Source organism: Carassius gibelio, chromosome B7 (assembly GCF_023724105.1).
Source record: "Carassius gibelio isolate Cgi1373 ecotype wild population from Czech Republic chromosome B7, carGib1.2-hapl.c, whole genome shotgun sequence".
Taxonomy (NCBI): Eukaryota; Metazoa; Chordata; class Actinopteri; order Cypriniformes; family Cyprinidae; genus Carassius; species Carassius gibelio.
Window position 1 is genome coordinate 2903083 of NC_068402.1, and position 23110 is coordinate 2926192.

General features: G+C 38.6%; 3 protein-coding genes across 10 annotated transcripts; 1 reads left to right on the forward strand and 2 right to left on the reverse strand.

Moving 5' to 3' along the window:
• Nucleotides 1-277: 277 nt before the first annotated feature.
• On the reverse strand, nucleotides 278-9007 carry hnrnpc (heterogeneous nuclear ribonucleoprotein C). Of its 6 annotated transcripts, XM_052561343.1 has the most exons (10): nucleotides 8869-9005; nucleotides 7128-7149; nucleotides 5703-5747; nucleotides 3914-4179; nucleotides 2821-2893; nucleotides 2686-2733; nucleotides 2385-2542; nucleotides 2096-2209; nucleotides 1893-2011; nucleotides 278-1813 (listed from the first exon to the last, which is right to left on the reverse strand). In XM_052561343.1, the coding sequence occupies exons 3-10, from the start codon at nucleotides 5705-5707 to the stop codon at nucleotides 1712-1714; spliced, it is 885 nt and encodes a 294-aa protein (XP_052417303.1). In that variant the 5' UTR covers nucleotides 5708-5747; nucleotides 7128-7149; nucleotides 8869-9005; the 3' UTR covers nucleotides 278-1711. The 6 variants fall into 6 exon arrangements, with proteins under 6 accessions (XP_052417303.1, XP_052417300.1, XP_052417304.1 ...); XM_052561340.1 differs by having other exon boundaries at nucleotides 2686-2893; nucleotides 8869-9007; XM_052561344.1 differs by lacking the exon at nucleotides 7128-7149 and having other exon boundaries at nucleotides 8869-8995.
• Nucleotides 9008-9413: 406 nt separating this feature from the next.
• Nucleotides 9414-14764, reverse strand: si:ch211-63p21.2 (FH1/FH2 domain-containing protein 1). Its single transcript, XM_052561100.1, has 9 exons — nucleotides 14330-14764; nucleotides 13041-13181; nucleotides 12780-12962; nucleotides 11604-11723; nucleotides 11364-11525; nucleotides 10930-11159; nucleotides 10543-10753; nucleotides 10050-10170; nucleotides 9414-9959 (listed from the first exon to the last, which is right to left on the reverse strand). Exons 1-9 carry the CDS (start codon nucleotides 14762-14764, stop codon nucleotides 9931-9933), a joined length of 1632 nt encoding a protein of 543 aa, XP_052417060.1. The 3' UTR covers nucleotides 9414-9930.
• Nucleotides 14765-17497: 2733 nt separating this feature from the next.
• On the forward strand, nucleotides 17498-22470 carry LOC127961182 (uncharacterized). 3 transcript variants are annotated; one of them, XM_052560172.1, is made up of 6 exons: nucleotides 17498-17699; nucleotides 18463-18525; nucleotides 19238-19312; nucleotides 19387-19457; nucleotides 19546-19717; nucleotides 19880-22470. In XM_052560172.1, exons 1-6 carry the CDS (start codon nucleotides 17676-17678, stop codon nucleotides 20090-20092), a joined length of 618 nt encoding a protein of 205 aa, XP_052416132.1. In that variant the 5' UTR covers nucleotides 17498-17675; the 3' UTR covers nucleotides 20093-22470. The 3 variants fall into 3 exon arrangements, with proteins under 3 accessions (XP_052416132.1, XP_052416130.1, XP_052416131.1); XM_052560170.1 differs by lacking the exon at nucleotides 17498-17699 and adding an exon at nucleotides 18216-18395; XM_052560171.1 differs by lacking the exon at nucleotides 17498-17699 and having other exon boundaries at nucleotides 18384-18525.
• Nucleotides 22471-23110: the final 640 nt, after the last annotated feature.

Below are 23110 nucleotides of genomic sequence, written 5' to 3' on the forward strand. Positions count from 1 at the left end.
CAGCGGTAATACAAGCACCATTCAGAAACTGATTGAATGCAGTGCAGCGACTGTTGAAGGCTGTTGAACGACTCCAATTAATCAGGGTTTCTGTTAATTAGTTTATTAAAGTGAAGGAAATCGTTTTGCAGAAAGGCATTTGATGAGACCGTCTCAACTTGTAAGGATGCAAGCATAATTAAACACTTCACGGCTACTCTTTGGAAAATAAAAAGCATTAAAGTAGTTCATCATCATATAGCAGTTGTTCCAGATTCTTACAGTAAGAGCCAACGTCTCATGAACATTTGTAGTTTTATTGAAACTTATAACACACACCAAACAGAAGACAAACAAAACAAATAGAAACAAAATGGCTACAAACACATGTAGTATTTACCAGAAGCAAACTCAGCTCTTAGTGTCACTGCACACAGATACAAACGCACGGGTAAAATTACGTTGACTGTACAATCCAAACTTATTCTCACACACTCAGTGCCCACATACAGAATATAAAACAGTTCAATCAAACAAACAGTATTTCTGTGAGGTTAAATAACAGAACGGGGCCACACTGCCACCCACTGGTCAGGATGAGTAACTTTACATTTATTCCCAAAACAAGTCCTAGAAGAGCACTGCTGTGGCTGAACCAGCGCACACATAAGAACAATTGGGTTCAGTTTGTTAGGGTTTGGGGACTTTAGTCTGCCAAGAGCTTTGGGAAACCATGTGAGACTCTTATGAGAGTCTAGTATGTGTAGGAGTAGACGGCGACAACAAGCGTTTAAGATCAGAAATCAGCACAGAAGGGTCTCACAACCAGAAGAATCATGGAAAGCATTGGTGAAGACAGACGTATTTGAGCGCATCTGTGCAATTTCAATCTGCACAGGCTGTTTTAAAGAGTGAATGACCTCGAGAACATGGCAGAATGTTCCCGAATTCCAGCCACCATTATCGCCACCGTAAGTCATGCAGCAGACTAAGACTTTAAAAACACCAGAGAAGAAGAACCTGAACCTGCCAGAAGTGGGAAAGGAATGGCTTGACAATCCAATGTGTTTATATTGGCAGCGTACGGTTGGTGCAAACCAATAAGCAAGCTTGAACGTACAAGTTAGTGTCTCTTTAAGAGCTCTAATGTCCAAATTTGATGCATTCTGATTGGCTCATCAACGTGTCAATCACTAAACCACACTGTAAACCCACATTAGTCGTTCAGGATGGTAATTATCATTGACAAATACTGAGCTAGCCTTAGGGGTTGAAAAGTTATGAAACTGGTAACTTATTTTTGCTTTAACCTTCATCTGAGCACAACTTATAACTGATAGTTTGGTCAAATCCGATCGTAGCACTTCTAAGTGGTTCATCCTCCAAATTTCCACAAACACAATCGAGCTGTTGGGTTCCCAGTCTTTAAAACAGCTTGTCAGCAAACTTGTTCAATGTCACACCAATGAAGGAGATTTATTTCAATGCGATCTAAAGTATTTTCTCAATCCAAAGCATTCAACCGTTTTAAATTCAAGAAATACAAAATCTCATGGAAAGCTGGCTCGAGTCAGGGGTTTACACGGCTTCTCTAAAAAGTGTCATTTTCATGATCCACAGAGTCTTAGTTATTGCTCTGGACTTCTAAAATAAAACTAAGTGTGCGTTGAAGGTCAGAGGATCTACTCTACATCTCACGGTGAGCATGCATGTGTGTCTGTGTCTGCAGTGTTTAAGAATGGTCTCCGTTGGCGCTGTCCCCATCGTCCTCTCCTTCCTCCTGCTCACCTTCCTCTTCTTCATCATCATCATCCTCCCTTCCTCGACTCTTGATCTACACAAACCAGAAGTGACGGGTGAATACGAGCGAGTGGATGCATGATTTCTGACTCTGTTGCATGTCTTTTGCTCACCTCCTCTTCCTCCAGCAGGTCTCCCTCGTCCTCATAGTCATTCATTTCTGAGCTCTCGCGCTCTTTCTTGCTGCTGGAGTGCTGTGGTGAGACTTCATCTGGTTTAGAGCTCTTCACCTCTGTGCAGAAATGTGAGGAGAGACTGATTAGAAATGACTAGTTTTACTGGTTTTGTGCGGTTGTAGGGTCTGTGTGGCATGTACCTGATTTCTTGCTGTGGTCTCTCTCCATGCGCTCCAGGCTCTCCAGCAGATAGTCCACTTTGTGTTTAATCTGAGTCAGCTCCTTCTTAATGGTCTGTAGATCATCAACTCTCACTGCACACAAACAGGAATATAAACTGTGCTTGCTAAACATCTCAGACATTGAGGTGCTTATTAGTCCAGATGTACACTACGGTTCAAAAGTTTGCTGATAAGATCGTGACATTTGTGAAAGAAGTCTCTTTCACAAAAACGAAGATGTATAAAATGGAGAAAAACTGCTCCTCACTGGTGCGGGACGTGCGCTGGCTGCTCTTAGAGGAGAAGCTGCTCTTGGTCCTGCGGCTGCCACCGCTCACGCTCACTCGCGCTCGTTTGGAGGGAATCACCGGCCGTGAGAGCGGAGGAGGAGGAGGAGGGGGGACACGAGACGGGTACGAGTACATCCTGAAAACACACGCTCAGATTAAACCACACCATCCTGGAATCGTGCAATCCCAGTTCAGACAGACATTAAAAGCCTTTAATGAATAATTATAGAAAAAGCTCTTTGCAAAGCGTTTGATCAGTGAATCTGGAAGTGAGCTCACCTGTCATAGTAATCTCTCTGAAAGTCATAGTCCAGATCAAATGAAGGACTGTTGGAGGAGAAAGCAATTAAAGAATGAACAGGGGGAAAAATACTTACACACTTTTTTTTACATATATGTACATTGAATACAAACCTGTACATATCTCCTGCAGACCGCTTAGTAGTGTTTGGCCGATGGGGCTTTGGCTCCCCAGCCAGATTTATATCTGAAAAAGCAGAAAGATTGAACACACATGAAGAAAAAAGAACGTCACTTAGTATTCACGAAATTGGATGAAAGCATCTTGAAAATGAATAATAAAAAAATGGTGCTCATGAACAAGCCTGTATCTTAAGTCATCCTAAAACTTACAGAATATTTCTTAGAGGACCAATCACCCTCGAGCAACTGAAGGTTAACAATCCCTACAAATAATGCTGTATTTACCAGTTTGGGGCACAAGATTGCAATACGACTGGATTTTCTTTGAGCTTCAACTTTGAGTTAAGACCATGTCAAATTAAAGATATTAGGCAGAAATGTTTCCCTCTCCACTATCCATATCAGGCTAAATATTGCAAAACACATCAAGGTCACAACTGAATACATTTTGCATAAAATAAATGACAGATTTAAGATCATGACTGTTTTTGCACTGTGCGTACGCTTATTAATATAATAATTGTATTCTCACACTGTAATAATGAGAATTTGATTGAAAGCATAAGCTGTCATAAAAATTGTGACACTACAAAAACAAACCTTGATTTAAGCAAAAAGTAATTCCTTATTCTTTAGATTTTTGGTGGAAAAAAAATTCTTGACAGGTTATGTGAGATTAACCAAGACCATCACATATACAAAGACAATTCTCTCATTACCATGAATGGAAGAAAGTATAAAAGTCTCGCCTTCTTAATAAAATGGCCAATCACCCATTGGGTAAGTCATTTCAACTGCCATTATAATCTTACTACGAAACAGACCTATGCTTGGGATTACGAATGCACAAATTAGGTGCCAATTTGAAATATGCCATTTAAATATTCAGTCTGGTCAGCAGATTTTAGTATTTCCCCATCCAAGTAGAACGAGTTGGTCTTGCATGTTTGGAGGCATTGCAAGTATGGACGCCAAGTGTGTTGACCTTTAAACAATCGAAACAACCTTGGAAAACGAAGGTAAGAAATGAATCTACATAGACCTGCATCAACGAGATCTTCGCAGTGGACATCACACTACTTACCGAGCACCTGTCCGACGATCATCCGCCCATCTTCACCAGCGACTGCGGCTCTGGCGTTCCTCTCGTTGGCGTACTGGACGAAGGCGAAACCTTTGTGCACAGAGCAACCCACGATCTTCCCGTACTTACTGAAGATGGCCTCCACATCAGCCTTGGTCACCAGCATGGTGTTGAGGTTCCCGATGAAGACCCGGGAGTTCAGTGAACGCGGATCGTTCTTGTTGGTGACGTTGCTGGCCATCAGGCTGCTGGTGGTTGGGGAATGTCTGGGTGAAAAGAGAGGAATAGAGGGGTGCAGAAGATCGACAGAGACAGGAAGAACAAATGAGAAATTAGCGCCGATAACGATATCACTGGCCTCCATAACTACATTTCCATCCAAAGTTGCTAATTTAACCTAAAATGGAGCATCACGTGAACCATTTGCAAATTAAGCAGTTTCCTTTCCATATGTTCAAGACATCAGAATCTTCACTTCACGGTAAACTGGTCAAATATATCCATAATAAAAATGGACGCTGGTGCAAATACAGCAGATGGAATGTAATAACAATCACTGCCATGTAACTTGACCTAATGTGCAGGAATTCAAAGGTTTGAAACAGTTTTAGGATGTAAATACACCAAATTATTTTGATGACATACTTTGCACAGCCATTTCAGAATTACTATACATTTTAGATGGTGTGTAATGTGATTGGTCCACTGGTAATCACGGTTATCCAATCCTGTGATCTGTTTTTAATTGTGCATCAAGGGATTTGTCCGGTAAATGCATTTCTTTTGGAGGCCATGCGCACAACTTATAAAAGTGTATTTTAAGATTTTGCATGCATGTGACGTTAAGCAATATCTGAATTTGCATAAAAAAAATACATGGATGGAAACAGCTAGTGAGACCAGATTCATTCTGGAAATCTAAAATCAACGTATTTGCAACCCGTTTTTCTTTCAAAATAGCATTTACTGATTAATTACTTGCAATAAGACTAATATGAAAGTAAATGGGGTCATTTTTGGTTTCACGTGGTCTTTCTCGGTTTAAAAAGGGAACCACATGAAGTTTACAGCCCTGATCAATACTTAAACATTTCCAATTGCTCCACTACTATGAACATTACCAAGAACAATGCTTGTGAATAGCAAACATGAAGATATACAGTTCCTAACAATCAAACTAAAATAGTTAACATTAATTTCATAAGTTATATCAACTCATATGTTTAAAGTAAGAGACACAGCAGTCATATGAAGCTTCCCTGTGCTAATGTGCATCGCTACACATTTAAAATCAAGAGATTCCCTCTATGAACTAGACAGGTGTGTATGTGGTAGTCTTGGGCAGTTTGTTGGTCAAATGCCCCACAGGGGACAGCGTTCGTATCTGTATAAACCAATACTGAGCGGGTAATGTGGTAATGTATGACCTGCTGAGACATCACACATGCAAACTAAAATGTGAAAGTGAAACTAAACGCCTGCTGCATTTAAGTTTAAATAAAGAGGCCTTATAGTATTGGTTTATGGGTTTGACAGAGTCAAATGGGAAGAAATGCACTGAACGGTGAATTTACTGAGGGAAATGTATATGTTTGTGTGTGTGTGTGTGTGTGGATCACGGTCTGTGCTTACTACACTTTTAAAAGGTAAACTGGTATGTTTGAGCCGGACTGGTTGGTGTTTTGGGGCACTTTTGGGACACTAAGCAACCTGACCTCCACATGATGTGCACATTGAGATATTTAAGTGTTCTGAGGGGGATGTTGGGGGTTGAATAGTCAGAACTCACTCCATTCTGTCTGTATTTCAGGTCGAGTCGTCTGTCTGCCTGATTCTGTTGGAGAGAAGAGGGTTGTTATTGGACACCGTTGAGCTGCTGCTCAGCAGTGCATTGTGGGAGAAGGTCGTACTGCGTGGGTGGGTGATGTAACCCACCGCACCAATCTCAACACTTTCCCAAGGACAAACAAGCAGTCTAGTGTTTGGATGCTGCCACCCAGTGGTTGGTGCACATTAAATCCACACAAATAACCCAAGTGAAAAAAAGAGCAGCCATGTCACCGTAATGTTAGATAAACCCGCTCAATGTCACATGATCCCTATATTTCCTTTCAAAGAGTCAAAAAGAGTGATGTTTCCCAGTCATGTGACAAGCATATCCTGTGCTAATGAAAAAGAAAAAATTCACATTGCCACCAACAGATTAAAAAGGACTATCAAACGATGCCTTTCGGCAAAGCTTAAGATGCACCATTAAGTCTGCATCATAGCTGAACAAAAAGATTAATATCTGTAGGAAATTATCACTTTATAGGGATCAAAGAGGGTGAAACGGTCACTGTGGACCAATTACAGAGTGAGTCAGAGGTGAAATTAAAATCTCCCCAGGCACTATTATAGACAGCAGAACAATAAACATGCATTTAAGGAAAATTAGGCCCTGGATGTATCTATAACGTCATAAATTTAACAATAGCAGCTACCTTTGCTTCAAATTATAACAACTTATAACTACATCAATATTTCAGCTGTACAGAATTATTCTATAAATCAAGACCAAATTGTGTTGCAGTTAGCATTGTTTTCACCACTGCCAGTAGAATGTGGGTGGTTTAGAACACATTAATGCCATTTGATGGGAAAACATAAGTTTTAATATGAAATTTAGATGTTTATTCTTGCTAACAACTAATTTCACATGGCAAGATGAAGATTTGTTTACACTTATCCAGAAGGACAGAAAAGGTGTTTAAATGACAAAGTAAAAAAAGAAAAGAAAAAATAGTGGCAGTCAACATTTAAAGTGGATCAAATAAAGTGAACCCATTTTGGTTTCAGGTTTTAGGAGAACTTATGAAAGGTTTTGATCCATTTCAAATGTTGACTAGTGTAGTAGATATTAAATTATTATAAAGCTAGACCTCAGTGTTTAGCAAAATGTGATGTGTCTGTGAATGTTACGCCTCTGAAGCGTGTGGTTTAGTGTTCTGCTGACCGGTTTGCTCAAGTTTCTTTAGACAATTAACGTGTTTCTAATTGTAAAGTAAATCAAATCCACAAGACGACTAATAAAGTTGATCTGTTACTCTACAGCAGTTTTAAAAATGACAGAAGTAGGTGGTAAAGGCTACACAGCAAATGGGAGGCTAATCTGAATAACACACTTTTCAGGAAGATGGGAGCGGAAGTGGAGAACAAAAGAAAAACAACTTACAGATTGATGTGGCTCAAAAATGCTGCCTCAAAAACAAAAAAAGCAAAATGAATAAAATCAGAAATTAACATCTTTAGCTCCCTAAAGCAGGGAGAGTTTTTTTGTTTTGTTTGTTTTTGTTTGTTGAACTGAGATCTTTAGAATTTCGAGACCTGAAATCTCCATGATAGGACTAATGTTTCTAAAGACAGATTTGGTGTAAAATATGGACTTGGGAATAGGAGTGTGACTAAAGAGCTGAATGTGTGTGTTGAATGCAAAGGTATTAATATCAGCAATGCAGGGTTCAGTCTCGACCAGGGTTTCCCAAATTGTGGCCGGCGTATTTTGAGACAAATCAAATTCACACACAAAAGGACATTGCAATGCAAAGACACTGGATCACTCATGGCATTAAACCCTGTTCATACTACAGATGTAGTGATGTTGCATTCTACTGCTTTGTAGATTAAAATGGAAATTAATGTCCAGTCTTACTGTACATACTTATGGCGTAAAAGTCAATAACAAAATGTACATATTTATATACACCCCCCCCCCCTGCATTCTATATTGAAAGTAGTGATTAAAGTGGTGAATAAGTTGGTTAGATACTCAATATCTTAATTTACTATAGTTGAAATATAACCCTGATGTGTGCCTAGTGAGGAACGTGATTTGGTGCATTTCAAATAGCAGATACCAATTTAGTGAAGACAAAACAATATTTGTATTTTCTATACCAAGCACAGAAAGACAAAGCAAATTTAAACCACTTTCTAATGTGAAATTGCATTGGAAATACTGTTCAAGACACATTAGCGATGTTTGTTTGGGAGGAGGGGGCATTATCATCATTCTCAATTCTTCGAGACATTACGAAACAACTAGAAGAGCTTCATGGGCTAACTTCTGGATTACATACACATAGGATATTAATCTGAACAGGTAGAGCATGGGGGCAATTGAGTTAAGGCAGTAATTTTGTCTTTGGCCCACTGGGCCTTCTTCAGACATTTATTTAATATTAATGCAACCAGTTCAATTCAACAATCTTGATGTACTTTTAATGGAAAGATTCCCATTTACATGATTTTGGGTGCACATTTTAATTGTTACATGGTCCATGCATTGATCTGAATTATTGCATGAGACAGAAAACGTGTTTTTTTTTTTCAGTCCATTAAAAGTGCCGAGACAGAATTCAAAGCCTGCAAAAATCAATGGACACGATTCCGACTGGAACTCAACGACCCTCGAAAATAAGAGCAAAAATAACCCAAATAATGGTAAACTCAGTCCAAATGTCTACAACCGAATAAAAACAGTCTACTCGTGTTGGGAAAAACAGTCTTTCATGTTAAAAATGGCCTTAAAACGCGTTTATATTCTGAATCCTGAACATGGAGGGAAAAACGAGCCCATCTTGAAAACACAACCACCGGTCCATAAGAGACATTTCCTCCACATTAACTCCAAAAATCAAACAAACCAGCTGCTCTAGCAGTATTAGTCCTGCAAAAATGGGGTGAAAAATAACTCCTACTTTCAAAAATAAAATAAAAATCGTTCGGTCCTCTCAAAGCATACATGTTTTTCACTGCTCTACAACGGCATCACAAAATGTACGCCACCAAAGCCCAGCAGAAAACGACCAGAAAAATGCATTAAAAGTAAAAAATAAAAACACAAAAAATTCTCCAAAGATAGTTCAACGTCAGTCAAAAAAAGTGACAAAAATCTCTCGAAACAAAATACTCACCGGGAGTTTAAGACTAAAAATGATTAAAATTCGGTGCTGTACTGTTTTGTGGATACAGTCCGTACCAGCGCGTGCAGCAGACACCGACCAACAGACGAGGCACGAAATGGCGTCGCGCAAATACGCACTGGAAACAAGCCCCGCCCCACACTCTACATCCTCGAATATCATTGGCTACATCACAGCGCGCTGGGGAACAGCACGGCATTGATTGGTGGATTTACGCGTCAATTTCCTATACGTGGTTCTTCTTTAAAATAAAGAGCTCGTTTGATTGGTGGATTAAAGATTTGGTTAAAGCAGTCCTCCTCCTTCAGAGAGCAAACGACTTAATCCGAAATTAAAGGTCTGTACAAAACCATTGTATTAACTACATTAATACATGGTAAATTGCCATTTAAGGTAAACAAATTTTGCTATGTAGGCTAGTAGAAATATCTGTATAAAAAAAAAACACTAGGAGATAACATTTTTATACAACTGTTGTTATTAGCTATGGTGCTTTGAGATTTTACCGTTTACCGCCATGCTTCTAAAAACATCAAAAAATATAAACTAAACTAAACTAAGAAGGTTACTGAAAATATATTTGAAACAAAGCCATTGATCATTTCATGCGAATCACAATATTATCAATAAACATAATTTATTTGAAATTCTAAATCACTACAGGAAATTATGGCAAGAAGAATGCTAAACTGTTGACAGTTTGTTGTAGTTTATACAACGGTACCGTTAATGTTATATATAAAACACAAAGTAAGCAAGTCAAGCATTGGGATGTGGTCACAATATATGGGGTAAGTTGTCACACTGTTTCTCAGCAAACATTAAGCATTATAATAATGAAACAAAACAATTAATGAACAGCAAAGATTTAACATGCAAAATCTCTGCTTTTGACTCAAAACCAAAAAAGTTACAAATATTTGTGACAGCTGCTAACTTACCAACATTAAAAAAAAAAAAAAATGTTATTTCAAGTTTTTCTTCCATTATCAAAGTTAACAAGCTAACGTGTCAACAATGAGCTACACTCTTTGCTGAGATAAGGACTGGAGATCACCACTTCAGCTTTCGGGAGGGACAACCTGCAACAAATCAATCATTGATATTTGAGAATATTTTCCAATTTTATTTGAGTGCAACCAAAGGATGTAGTAACATTTAGAAGAGACTACCTTTCTTGTCGCTTGTCTTGCTGCGTTGTCGTGGAAGAGTGAAGTCAAAGTGGAAAGATGACGTCGACGGTGTTTCAGGAGTCTTCAAAACCTCTTCCAGTTTCACCTGCTCCTGATTCTCCTGCGGTGAAAGAAAGCAACCCAGCATTACGTCTACCTTCTTAATTAAAATGGACAAATTTGGTGAAAATGGGATGTAAATGGTAGGCTACATCTGGTTCTCTTTGCTTTCTCCAAAATATGAACACTTTTCAGTTTAGAACTTGTACATTTGGTGGATAAAGGATTATTTAAAAAGCCTACCCAATGCCTAAACCTCTACCTTACTAACAATTAATAAGTTGGGGCATTATTGAGGCAAAACTCCTAGTTAATTTGGTTTATAGTGAGAATTGGATCTTAAAAGAAAGTGTGACCAAATGTGCAGTCACTTTTAAATAAATGAAGCTAGGGTGTAAATAAAAAGAGTTTGTGAGCAGTGGCTGTGACGTACGTGAGCTGGGCTCTGTTGGAGTCTGGGTCTGAGTTTCGGTGTGTTTTGGCTGTTCTTCTTCTCCTTCTCTCTCTCCCTCTGTTGAAGCACAGCACTGCGAGTGGCTCTGTACTCCAGAGCGAAGTCACTGACGGTCTTACAAAACACCTCCGCACTCGTTTCTCTCACCATGCTGCGCGAATAACCCAAGAACAGCAGGAACGAGTGGAATCTGAACGCAAGGAAAAAGAAAACAAACTGAGCACATTTCATGACCTTTGACGTGTAAAGTGTTGCACTTATTGGTAACTGCAAGTGTGGTCAGATGAAATAGTATTAAATAAATTAACTATAACCACTCAATCATTTTGAGGAACTTGATTCAATGCTGAAACTGCTTGATTTTACCTGTTGATGACTCTGCGGTGAACGGCTCGGAGCACCTTCAGTCTCTCCTCACAGTCCTTCAGAAACTGTGTGAGCCTCTGATGGAGCGCCGCCTCTTCTCCACCTTCCTCTTTCCTTCCTCCACCTTTCTTCTTCTTCCCATCCTTCTCAAGTAGTCGGAGTTGATCCCAGGATGCTTTGCAAAGCGATTCGAGCTGCGAGAGATTCGTCTGCACTTGTGTGTAGTCACACTAGCCGCCAGCGAGTGAATGTTTATCAGAGACAGGAAGAGACGGATAAAGACAAGACAAGTTCAAAATAAAAGCATGATACAGATTAACCGGACATCATCCCAAACATCTGGACGTCTGGCGCGGAGACTACCTGTTTTTCTGAGAGTGTTGTATTTTTTCATGTGAGTTTTGCACAAAAGTACCAAACACATAGCCTCATACCTTGCTGGCTTTAGTGACCGCAGTGATGTCGGAGTAGAGATCAGAGGATTGTGGGTAAAGCTGGAGCAGTAACACACAAACGTGATGAAGCAGAGGCTGGCGGCCGTGTGTGTCTCTCACCTGAGAGAGCTTGCCCAGGTAACTCAACTCAAAGCCCTTGGCCTGTGAAGACACACACCATCATGCATCACGCGGGACGTGTGTGTGTGACTGCACACATCTTCACACACTCATCCTCACCTTACAGCCGTTCAGAAAGTTACCGACGGCCAGCACAGTCGCAAGTATGCAGCGAAACGTCTGATTGGCCGCCAGCTGCTCCATGGCAAGCTTCAGGTGGAAGAGCGGCTCAGCGATTTCCTGTTGGGATGCGAAGGAAGAGCTCATTACAAACACTTCTAATGACCAGACATGACAGAAAACAGCAGCTCAGATCATTCGCCATCAGTTCATTGCTTTATCTTAGTTCATTATTTTTTTTTTTTTCATAATATGAATTAAAACCAGTTTTCCAGCACAGATTTGACTCATACAGTTGAGTTCATGAAAATATGGTGGTGATTTTTTTGTTAATTTGTATAATGTGATTTTAATGGAAAACCCTGTCAGTAAAAGATGTGCATGAATGAGATCATACGAATTCATGAAAAAAATTAACTACAATGAAAAAAAATATATATATATATATATATATATATATATATATATATATATATAATAGTGTTGGATTTTCTTTGAAACGATTATCTAACAATTACATTTTTAAAATGTAAAATTAATTTAATTAATTATTATAACGTGATTTTATTGGAAAACCCAACTGTGAGTAAAAGATGAGTACACATGAGATACGAGTTCATACCAATTTGCCACAATTAAAAAAAAAAAATAGTGTTGGTTTTACTTTGAAATTATTATCTATAAGAAATTGCTAGAAAGTTTCAACAAACAACACATTATTATTATTATTATTTTTTTTAAGACTGAAAGACTGATATAGTATTTTCTTGTAAAACTTATATGAATTGCAAAAACATAAAATAGGTTTGCAAAGAGAGGATTTTGGATAGTTTTTTTTTTTTTTTTTTTTTTTTTTTTTTCTGGAACTGGAACAATGATAGCAAACACACCCTTTGACCCTTTGATGTTTACATGACAACAATGTACTAAAAACTGATTTTTGAAAGGTTTCGCAGATGACAATGTTGTCAAAACAATCCCTGATCTAATTTCTGTACATTTTCATGTTACGTTTAAAAAAAAGTTATGAGAATAATGTTATGTTTGGTATGATAATGCGATATAACAACGATATATCTATAGAATAGCACCAATGTGTGTTACTATATTGTTGCGAGGAAATCAGTTTCAGCATTGCTGAGAGCTAGCACTGATAAAAGCAATGTAAGTCCTCACTCTCTCCAGTGTGTCGTGGTCCAGAGAGAAGGCCCAGAGCTGCAGTCTGACGCTCAGATGAGGAACGCTGCCCAGGATCAGGAGACACTGCTCTGCGGGGCCCAGAGGAGAGCGCGGGGCCCGAGCCTTCGCCTCCTTGATCAGATTCAGCTCCTCTTCAGTGGGAACCAGCATCTGTAACCTCTGGACACAGTAACGTCAGTCAAACACTCATGCTGCTGTCACATGTGTTAGTGAAGGGTTGCAGACTGCACAGCTCACCTGGAGGTCTTCTCTGTCCAGTACGGTGTTGTCCATGCTGTGTATGGCAGGAGGAAGCAGGTGAGCCGGAGGAAGACTGCTCAGAGCGATAGTGATGATGTTACTGCGCTTCACACACAGGACACACACACACGGCTGCTTCTGCACAGAGAGAGAGAGAGACATTCATCTGTCAGAGCTGCTTGTTTCCTGGTTTATAAAGTATACTGGTTTATAAAAGTCCATTTCAGACACGTACAGTCCATTTTATTTAATTTTTTTTACTTTAAATGTCATAATCGTGACATAAGCAGCAGTTCTGACGTTAAAGTCGAAATTATGTCATACTTAATCAAAATTATTAGAAGTCATAATTTCTCATAATTCACTTTTCCTGTCATAATCTTGGCAGGACTCTGTGGGAGTATAGATGTTATCTCAAATTGGACTATCCTGGTAAAACAAAGGAGACTCCACGAATCAATAAAGTACAATTTTGACTTTTGATGTCATAATTTTGATTTTGCCATAATTTCGAGTTCTAAAGTCGTAGTCAGAGATGGACAGTAGTGAAGTATCTGTATCTGAGTGTTTTTCTTTGGAAAACTTTACTTCACTTCATTCCAAAGCATAATGTCATACTTTTTACTGCACTTCATTTCATAAATTAAAGTTGTTGTTGTTGTTGTTTTACTTTTAATACTTAAGAACGTAAAAATATGTAGTACTTTCTTGAGTTACTTTTACTCGAGTACAAGTAAGAAAGTAATATATTTCCAATGCCATTAAGTAGCCTATTAAATGATATTTAATATGAAACGCAGTGCAGTAAAAAAGTACAATGTTATCATCTGAATTAAAGTTTTCTAAAGAAAAACACTCAAACACTTCACCTCTGCTCATAGTTCTGACTTTTCATCTCCTAATCACAACTATGTCATAATTTTGACTTTTAAATTCATAATGTTTACTTTTTTATCATGACTTTTCATCTTGCATTACATAATTTAGACTTTTAAAATCTTAACTATTAAAGTAATTTTTTCGACTTTTCTATTTCATAATTATGATTTTGTCATAGCTTTTAATGTTTTTGTCTAATAATCCCAACTTTTAAAGTCATAAGTATAACTTGCCAAAGCACGAGTTCTATTTTTGGGGTTTTCGTACCATTGTGTTGTCAGCAACAGTTCTGATCATTGCTGAAATATCATGATTCTCTGATGTACGTAATCTTTACTGACACATAAGGATGAAACAAGAATATTTTATTGGGGCAGTGATGTTCATGTGGTCCATTGAAGCCTCACCTGTCGTGCCCCCATCAGACTGCAGAGGGCGCTGCTGCTGGTGCGCTTGCTCTCAAACAGGTATTCCAGTCTGTTGGTGTCCAGCTGAACTGGTTCTAGACCGGCCCAGATGGACTGGAGCCCGAAGCGGCCCACTCTCGGCAGAGACGGCAGACTCAGCAGCGCGCTCCAGTGGAGCCTCAGAGTACGACATCCTGACGGAGACTCGCTAGCTGCAGAGAGGGGCGGGGCCAGCGGGGGCGGGGGCGGGGCGAGGGGTATGGCTGCAGTCTGATTGGCCGATGTTTGGGAGGAGTCTTCATCAGTGCTGTCCAGCTCCAGATCCTCATCATCCCACAGGTCGGAGAAGTCGAGGGCGTTGAGGCGGAGCAGAGGGGCGTGTTTTACAAGAGAGGACCAGGAGGAGTCGAGAAGAGAAGATTCGGCTTCTTTCATTGGATATTCTTGGAGATTTACTCTTGAGGCACTTGAGGAAAGTAAATGCATGTGCAAAAAGATGCTTGCGTGGTGAACCTTGCTTTTTCTCTTCTCCAAATAAACACAGTGAGTTTAACAGAAATGGTTTACCTCAATAAAAACGATCAGTGTCCACTCGCAGTTGCATCATGAAGAACATGCAACTCCTCCACCGCTTTGCTGTAGCACGATTTCCAGAAAGTGACCAAAAAGCATGCATTCACAGGACCATCAAGAGCGTGCAGAAGGATACGGTGGTGTTTCTAATGGTGCCGCTCGTCTGAGAATCTCCTCTGCAGCTTCAGGTGTAAGATTGAGCTGAACTTCTTCAGCGTCTGTGTGATGATGGCTCACACCGAAGAGCTTGTCTACGTGTGAAGAGCACCAGAGGATGTCAGATGTGCTCGGTTGAGGTTTGCATCCTTCAGAGCCGATCATGCAGTGCTTCAGAAGCTGTCCAGTGAATGAAGTCCTTCTGTGAGAGAGACGTGACTCTCGGTCTGCGTCCCAGACGTTATGAGGGGTCTTCTAGACAGAAAAGAGTGTGTGTGTTTGGGTGTTTATTAAAAGGGTGCGCCCTTTCCCTTCATTTCCTTATCCCCTGTTTATATCACTGCTTATGTCCACACAGCTCCACTATCTCTCTGTCTACACCCTTGCGCTCTCTTTCAGTCTCTCCCGTGCTTTCCCAGGTTATAACGGCATCCCTCTTTATTCCCTTGAGAGTCAGATCACACTGGGACTGGGATTGCATATGGTTTTTGATCATACAGTCTAAGTTGTTCATGCACGATGCTCAAGGATCGAAACAATCCTCTTAGTATTAAAGTTCAGTATAATGATGCTTTAAATCGTGTGCATGTTCATCTGCTGGACCGTAAACTGCTGGAATTGTCCCACAGATGCACACTGGAAGTTGCTTGCTATCTGCTTTTCCTAAAAGTCAACTAAATGAACTAAAAGCACTGAAGAGCTCAACTCAAGCAGCTTTAGGAACTGAACCTGGTTGTGTCGAACTAATGCATAGCACTTTCCCAGTTCTGCTCTTGTAAACACACCCAGAAGTCTTTGCAGTTTGATTTCATGCTATTTTTGAGACAACATGGCTCTTTTATGTATTTGTTTGTGCAGTAGATTCAGTGACTTTCCAACAACCATTTGGACTGACGCAGAGAAAATAAGATCTTTTATCTGCAACCTGAAATAAAATGAAAGCTAAACTGAAACATAAAAATGACAATAACAAAATCACCAAAACTAATAAATGAAAACCAAACATATAAAACATGAGCTGATTCAAAATATGAATAAACACTGTAACAGTTGATAAATAATAATAATATAAACGAGCGCTGAATGGCGAGGGGATTTCTTGTGTTAATCGCTGGGCTGTTAGACTAATAACGTCTCATGAGGATCTGTCTCCAGAAGCTGTTTGTGTTTGTTTGTAACACACTGATTGCTATCACAGGCTGGATGTTGTCCATAATAGTGTTTAATGACATTTAATTAGCTCTAGAAGGCAATCCCAGACTTCTGTCAGACGGGAATGACCTCTGATTAGAATCAGTCAGACGCTGTTCATTATGAAGGACTTCAAACCAGTCAACTAGTTTTAAACATGGGTCTCTCTCTCTCTTTCTTCTTAAAATAATCATAATTCCTATTTTCAGTGAGGCTATTTAATATTCATTAGACTCCTGTTGATTCTTACATGATTCCTGGTTGATCCCAATAGGATAAGTTACAAATTATGACACAAATCCAATATTCAATAGTCAATATTCTCAATTCCTGGGTAAAAATAATGGAAAATATTACCTAAATGTTTGTTATTGCATTTTTCTCAGTGAGCTCAACACCTTCTAAAATAGATTTTGGGTTTGTCACAGATGGAGAATCATAACAAATATGACGCTTGACAAGCTGACGAAGTGTTAACTTCCCTAAACTTATGTGGAAACTGTAAATAAACATGAATTATTCGTAAGTAAGTCTAAATGAAGGAGGTGGGAAGAGAGAAGCTGTGAGTAACAAATATTCCAAGAGAGAAGAGCTTCTGGATGAAATCTGGATAATTTGAGGGGGCTTTTAGAAATATTATAATGCATGTTAACGCTGCTCTGAACCGTTTTTATGCTTTAATTATTCAATGCCACAAGAACAAGAGGAATTATACATATGATCGAATTATCATTAGTTGTCTGAGAGATAGAGAGAGATAATGTTTGAGAGATTTACATTTAATTAATTAATTAAATGTGAAAAACTTGGACTACATTGAGACCACTTCTTCTTACATATGTTTATTTTGATAGGTAAATTCCATCTATGCTCTTTACCATTCAAATTTATGTTTTCTGTATAAAACAAAGGAAATCAAATATACAAAATTGTATCATACACTCCATTTTTCTGTTCAAAATTCAAAATCCTTCAGATATGATCTTAAATACAAAAAAAAAAAAAAAAAAAGTTAATTTTTCTTTTAAACAGAATGGCCTATATGAAATATTAAGCTTAAATCTTTCCCAAAGATGGTTAGGAGGACGCATTCTTTGACGTATCTTGTTAGACGGATCTGAGCCTTGTATTTCCAGTGATGGAGCTGAAGATGTCATCCTCCAGACTACATTCGATTGGTCCTTCGAAACGCCATACATCCCGCCGCGGGAGCGCGCACGCTCTGGAAAGTTATCTATGGCAGGCGCGCTCCCGCGGACTGCACCGTTATTATTCTAGGAGCGAGCGACACCGAAACTATGTCAAGCGAACACGAGACACCGAGCTCCTCCGCCTTCAACGATCCCTCCTGATTTCTGAATACATTACTGAAAACAAAGTCTACGAACGAACAGTCAGATGATATCTCTGGAAGCAAAATATTGAGATGATGTTTTATCTTCCAGACAAGGTAAGTCGCGAGAGCGCGCTTTAAGAAGTTCGCAAACGGCCGCGCTCGTCGCGTGCTCACTCCACGCGCAACTCTGAGTTTGTTGATCGTTTCGCGTGTTTAAAAAGACTTTAAATGACTGACAGCAACCCAATGTTTCAGCTATGAAGCGGACATGTTGCGAAATATAATGTAAAGTATTCGCAAAATAAAAATGCGTGCGAAATATCTGCGCGCTTCGAGCGAACAAAATATGTGCGACTCTATTACGCAACGAGCGCGCGGGGCGCTCGGGGCGTCATATATATATATATATATATATATATATATATATATATATATATATATATATATAATTTGAAAGGAATTGTACAAATAAAAGTATTGAAAAGTTGCGCACCTTTTTTTTTTACATGCCATATTTTTGTACCGTGCTTGTATCACTGTCAATTGCAGTTTCTGGAGTGAATCACGCATTTATTTGCACACACACACACACACACACACACACACACACACACACACACACACACATATATACACTTTGAAGTGATGCAACCATTTTTTACTTGTCACGTCATCACTGTCAGTGCAGTGCTTCACAATTGTTATTTTAATGTCCATTTTATAAGTCTGACAGACAATAAAGATCAACTTGCACTTTATTGTTGTTTGATCGTGGTTTCCCGCTGGCTGTTCTCGGACCATGACTGTCAGGTATGAAGCTGTGATTGAAGCTATGAGTGTCATTACTGGAGCTGCACATGTTCTCCTCTCTCTGCAGGACACGGGGGCTTGTGGACGGACCACTGGAGTGTGTTTGTGTGAACATCAGCTCCCACAGGACGTGAGTCTGCATGGCGCAGATATGTATGATAGTATTCAACATTTGGGATCAGTAAAGAAATTAATACTGTTATTCATCACTGATGCATTACATTGATCAAAAGTGACGTATAGGTATTTTTTATGTTACTAAAGATTTCTATTGTAAATAAATACCATTTTTTTTAACTTTTGTACATTGAAGAATACTGAATTAATAAAAAATAAAATAATAATAAAATGTTGAGCAGCAAATCATCACATCTGGATGATTTCTGAAGGATCATGTGATTGGAGTCATGATGCTGAAAAACATAGTTTTGAACACAGAAATAAATAGCATTTTATTATATTCACATATTAAATTATTATTTAAAAATAAAAAAAAAATGAAATTCTTACAGTTTTTACTGTATTTTTCATTAAATAAATTATACACAATACACAATAAAAACAAAACAAGTAGAATAGAAAAATAGTAGAGAAAGCTAGTGAATGTAAACTTTTAAAATATTTAAAATGTATATAATAATAAACAGTAATGATAAAAAAAAAGAATTAATAGCTAAGATTTTGGTCTCTATATGTTGATCCAGTCTGTCCTTTTATATAAATGTATGGGATTTTCACCATTTCATCATCTGGTTTGTCTTTGCCTGAGCAAGATCTACACATGGATCACAGTACAGGGATTAGTTTGTGAATCCATCTCTGTCTCTGTCTGTCATCATCAGGACTCCAGTGTGAAGTGTGTTCAGTGCGGTAACAGAGCCATGATCACCAGATACTCAGAGGGTTACGGCACAGAGGTGAGTGTGTATGTGTCTGTGTGTGTGTGTGTGTGTGTGTGTGTGTGTGTTCATACGTGTGACTCCTGTTTCAGGAGGAGTGTGTCCAGCCTCATCTTCAGGGAGACAGCGATGCAGACGCAGACATCGAGGACACGGACAGCAGGTGTGTGACTGACACACACACACACACACACTCACACACAACACCGCGTCCACTTCTTCAGCTTCTTTCTGCTTTGTGATTCGTTCAGGCTCCAGATTGTGGGCTCCCTCCAGCGAATCAGCTCCCGGAAGAGAAAGCGTCAGCGAATCACGCGGCAGGACACAACGGAGAGCGAAGACGATGGTGGGCGGAGCCACAGGACGCACCGCTGGAGTCTACGACTCAGTCCTCATCGCACACATAACAGGACCATCCTGGAGGTGAATCCTGTCGCCTCATGGCATCTGACCAGACAAACTAATATTATATATTGTGTAAAGGGCACATGTCTAGTTAAACCAGTGTTTTGAACCACATTATGGAAGCAGACAGATTTCAGTATTGACTGGATTCCTCTGTGTTTGATGGTGTCTGTCTTGAAGGAGAGTGTTTCTCAGGTGCGTCCGCTGGTAATCTGTCGCTGTGCTGCTCGAGAGACCGTCCCGGACCACAAACCCCACGGTGGACGATGGCTCCTGACACTGTTCCCCGTTCCTCTTTCTCTCTCTGTGTCCTGTTATCTGCTCATCGTGCCTCTCTCCGTGTCCATTATCATCGTTCTCGTGTCTGTCCTCCTGCCGCTCACAGATACTTGACATTGCCTTGAGCATCACTGCTTAACCCTCTTCACAGTGTAGATCGATTCATTTCTTTTAGTTGTGTCTATGTTTACTGTGAAAGACCCTTTTATACAGTGTCATCTATAGAAACCACATGAAGAAAAAAGCTTTGGTAAATCATTATGAGATAAAAAGTCGAAATTGTGACACATCATGTCATAAGGAGATAAAAACACATAATTATGAGATAAAATCAGAAGTGTGACACCAAGTCATAATTATATAAAACGCCAGAAATATGACATTCTTATTATAACTTATTACATACATATTTTATAGTTTTGAGATAAAAAACTAAATGTCAAACACAGAGTCTATCATGAGATACAAAATGTCAAATAATGACAAAAATCACATCATACCAAGTCATTATGAGATAAAGAGTCACAATTATAATTGTTCACATTTATGAGATAATATATAAAACAATTCAATTATGAGATAAATATAAAAAATTATCATAATCAAGAAATATTTAAAATAATGACAAAAATTCATGACAAACTAAATCATTTTGAGATAAAAGTCAAAATTATGATATAATAGGTCACATGTATGAGATAAGTCAAACCTATGACAAAAATTACGAGATAAAATAAGCCTTTATTTCTTTTAAAATAATAGCTTCGTATGGCATATTTATAACTTTTTATGTCATAATTATGACATTATCTTATGTGGTGTAAATGGGCTCCTGTAGTTGTTGGACACCAAAGACATTTGAAAGCACAAGGTGATCAGGAGTGTAAAACTGCACTGATACTGTATTTATGTGAGGGAATACTGCGTCAAAAAGATGTTTCCACATTTAACTGTGTTTAACAAAGAGATATACATATATGAAGTAAGGCCTCTCTTCACAAGGACAAATGACTGCAGTTGTGTTCAGTTACATTTCACATTGAAATGATGTCATTGGCTGTTCATAACAAAGGCACGAGAGCTCAGTTTGATTGGCTTAGCTGCTAAGCAAGATAAACACACTATAGGCTTATATTTTTGTAAAATAGGAAATATTTAAATAATTATGTACTTGTTTCTTTGAAATGTGGAGCAGTTTCTCCCTTACAGAAGAGTGATAGAGTAAGAGTTGCAGTTTCAAACTCACTCAAGCAAGGAACGTATTCCCAAATTGATATTTAAGTATATTATTGAAGTATAATTAAGTATTGTAACACCCCTGCTCGTGCTACTTGAAACATTGTTGTTTTATGATTAATCAGATTTCAATATAAATGCATTTCTCTCTGCAGTTTTTAAAGTCAACATGAAATGCATTCTCAATCTGTTTTACTCCTCAAAGCAGGACTTGATCTCATTCATCAGAGTTTGATGTGAGGAGTTTAGTGCATCTGAAGAGGTTTTTTGACCTGGAGTGTGGAAGGTCATGTTCACCCTCATCTGCCATTATTGCTATGACCTTTAGTTCATTGTGAAGTCATTTAATGCTGGTTAAAGATTTCAGAAAGCAGTTGAATAACTCTTCGACAGCCTTGATGTCAAGTGTAAAAGAAAGTCATTTCAGGGATGAAGAAAATTCAATGAAAGATTAAAAGCGTGGACAAAAAGACGAGGAACATGAGGAAAGTGTCTTTTATGTTGATTGAACATCAGTAAGAACAGCTCAGAACCACATCATCATGAAGTGAATCGCTCCTCGTGTCTGTCGAACCTCTCAGAGTCATCAGAAGTAGAGCTGTTATCTAAGTCTCTATGCTGTGTGTGTGTGTGTGTGTGTGTGTGTGTGTGTGTGTGTGTGTGGGAGAGAAGCACATCAGGACCAAAGGCCCACTGTCACATGTGGGCTGAATCTATGCAGGCGTCAATCTTCTTACAAACTCTTTTTGGTGTAAATAATCTCGTGAGAGTTTTCTTTGCTCTTGCTTGCGTCTTTAATCTGTTCCTGTCTCTTCATCGTGTCGCTCATGATCTGTTCTCTGTGGAAAGGGCTGTTGTTTGTCTCACACTGGCTCGCTGTAAAGACCACTGCAGTATTTCAGTCAGTGACTCATTTGAACCGTCTCCAGATGCAATATTCACTGACAGACGCACAAGTGTGACTCAGGTCAGATGAGTGCAGACAAAGCTTTCCCGTAATCCATCATCATTAGTTCATTAGCCGAGTGTGAACATTCACAATTTACCCAATTTATCAGCAGTATGTTTATGAGTGATTTTAACATTCTGCGTCTGTTCCTCGTTCCAGCCTATTTTAGATTTCACATTTCTTCATATTTGCTTAATGCTTCTCTTCCTTTTTATTTGATGTATTTTTCCCCCGGTGAAAATTATATTGTAAAAGGAGACTGTAAAGTTGTAAACTGAATTAAAATTAAAAAATAAAATTATAGTTTGACAAAAACGTCTGTGTCTCATTGTCTTTAAAAAAACAAACAAAAAAACAATTATTTAATAATTTTGCATGTCATAGTTCAACATAAAACTAAAATAAACAAGAAATTATATCTTGCTTATGAGAAAACGAAACTGACATTTTTTGCATTGTCATTAAAATAATATAGCAAATAATTAGTATTTTCCCTGGATAAAATCTTATATAAATGTTTATTTATATAATATTTATTTACGTATTGGTTGATTTCATCACATAGTCACAGTCATTATGAGCTTGATGAATCAAAATAATAAGAATAATAATAAAAAATAATACTAATAAATAATTAAATAAATTAATTCATCCTCTAAATACTTCTAAATCTCTTTAATAGATGCCATTTAACCATCTAGGTGAAGTGAAAGTGTGCTTCCAATATTCAAATACTTTTTGCATTAATTAGTCCTGCATTGATAGAGTCTTTGCATGAGCATGTTCTCTCTGTCTCTCTCTCTGTGGCCTCTTGGTATCTCCGGCAGGTTTCCAGTCCAAGGTCGCCAGTGACATTTGCTCCTCTGTTTGTAGCTCTTAAAGCGCCACAGTTTTCCATCTGCTGTCTCGCGCATTCACGCTTCCCAAAATGGACAGACAAAAGACAC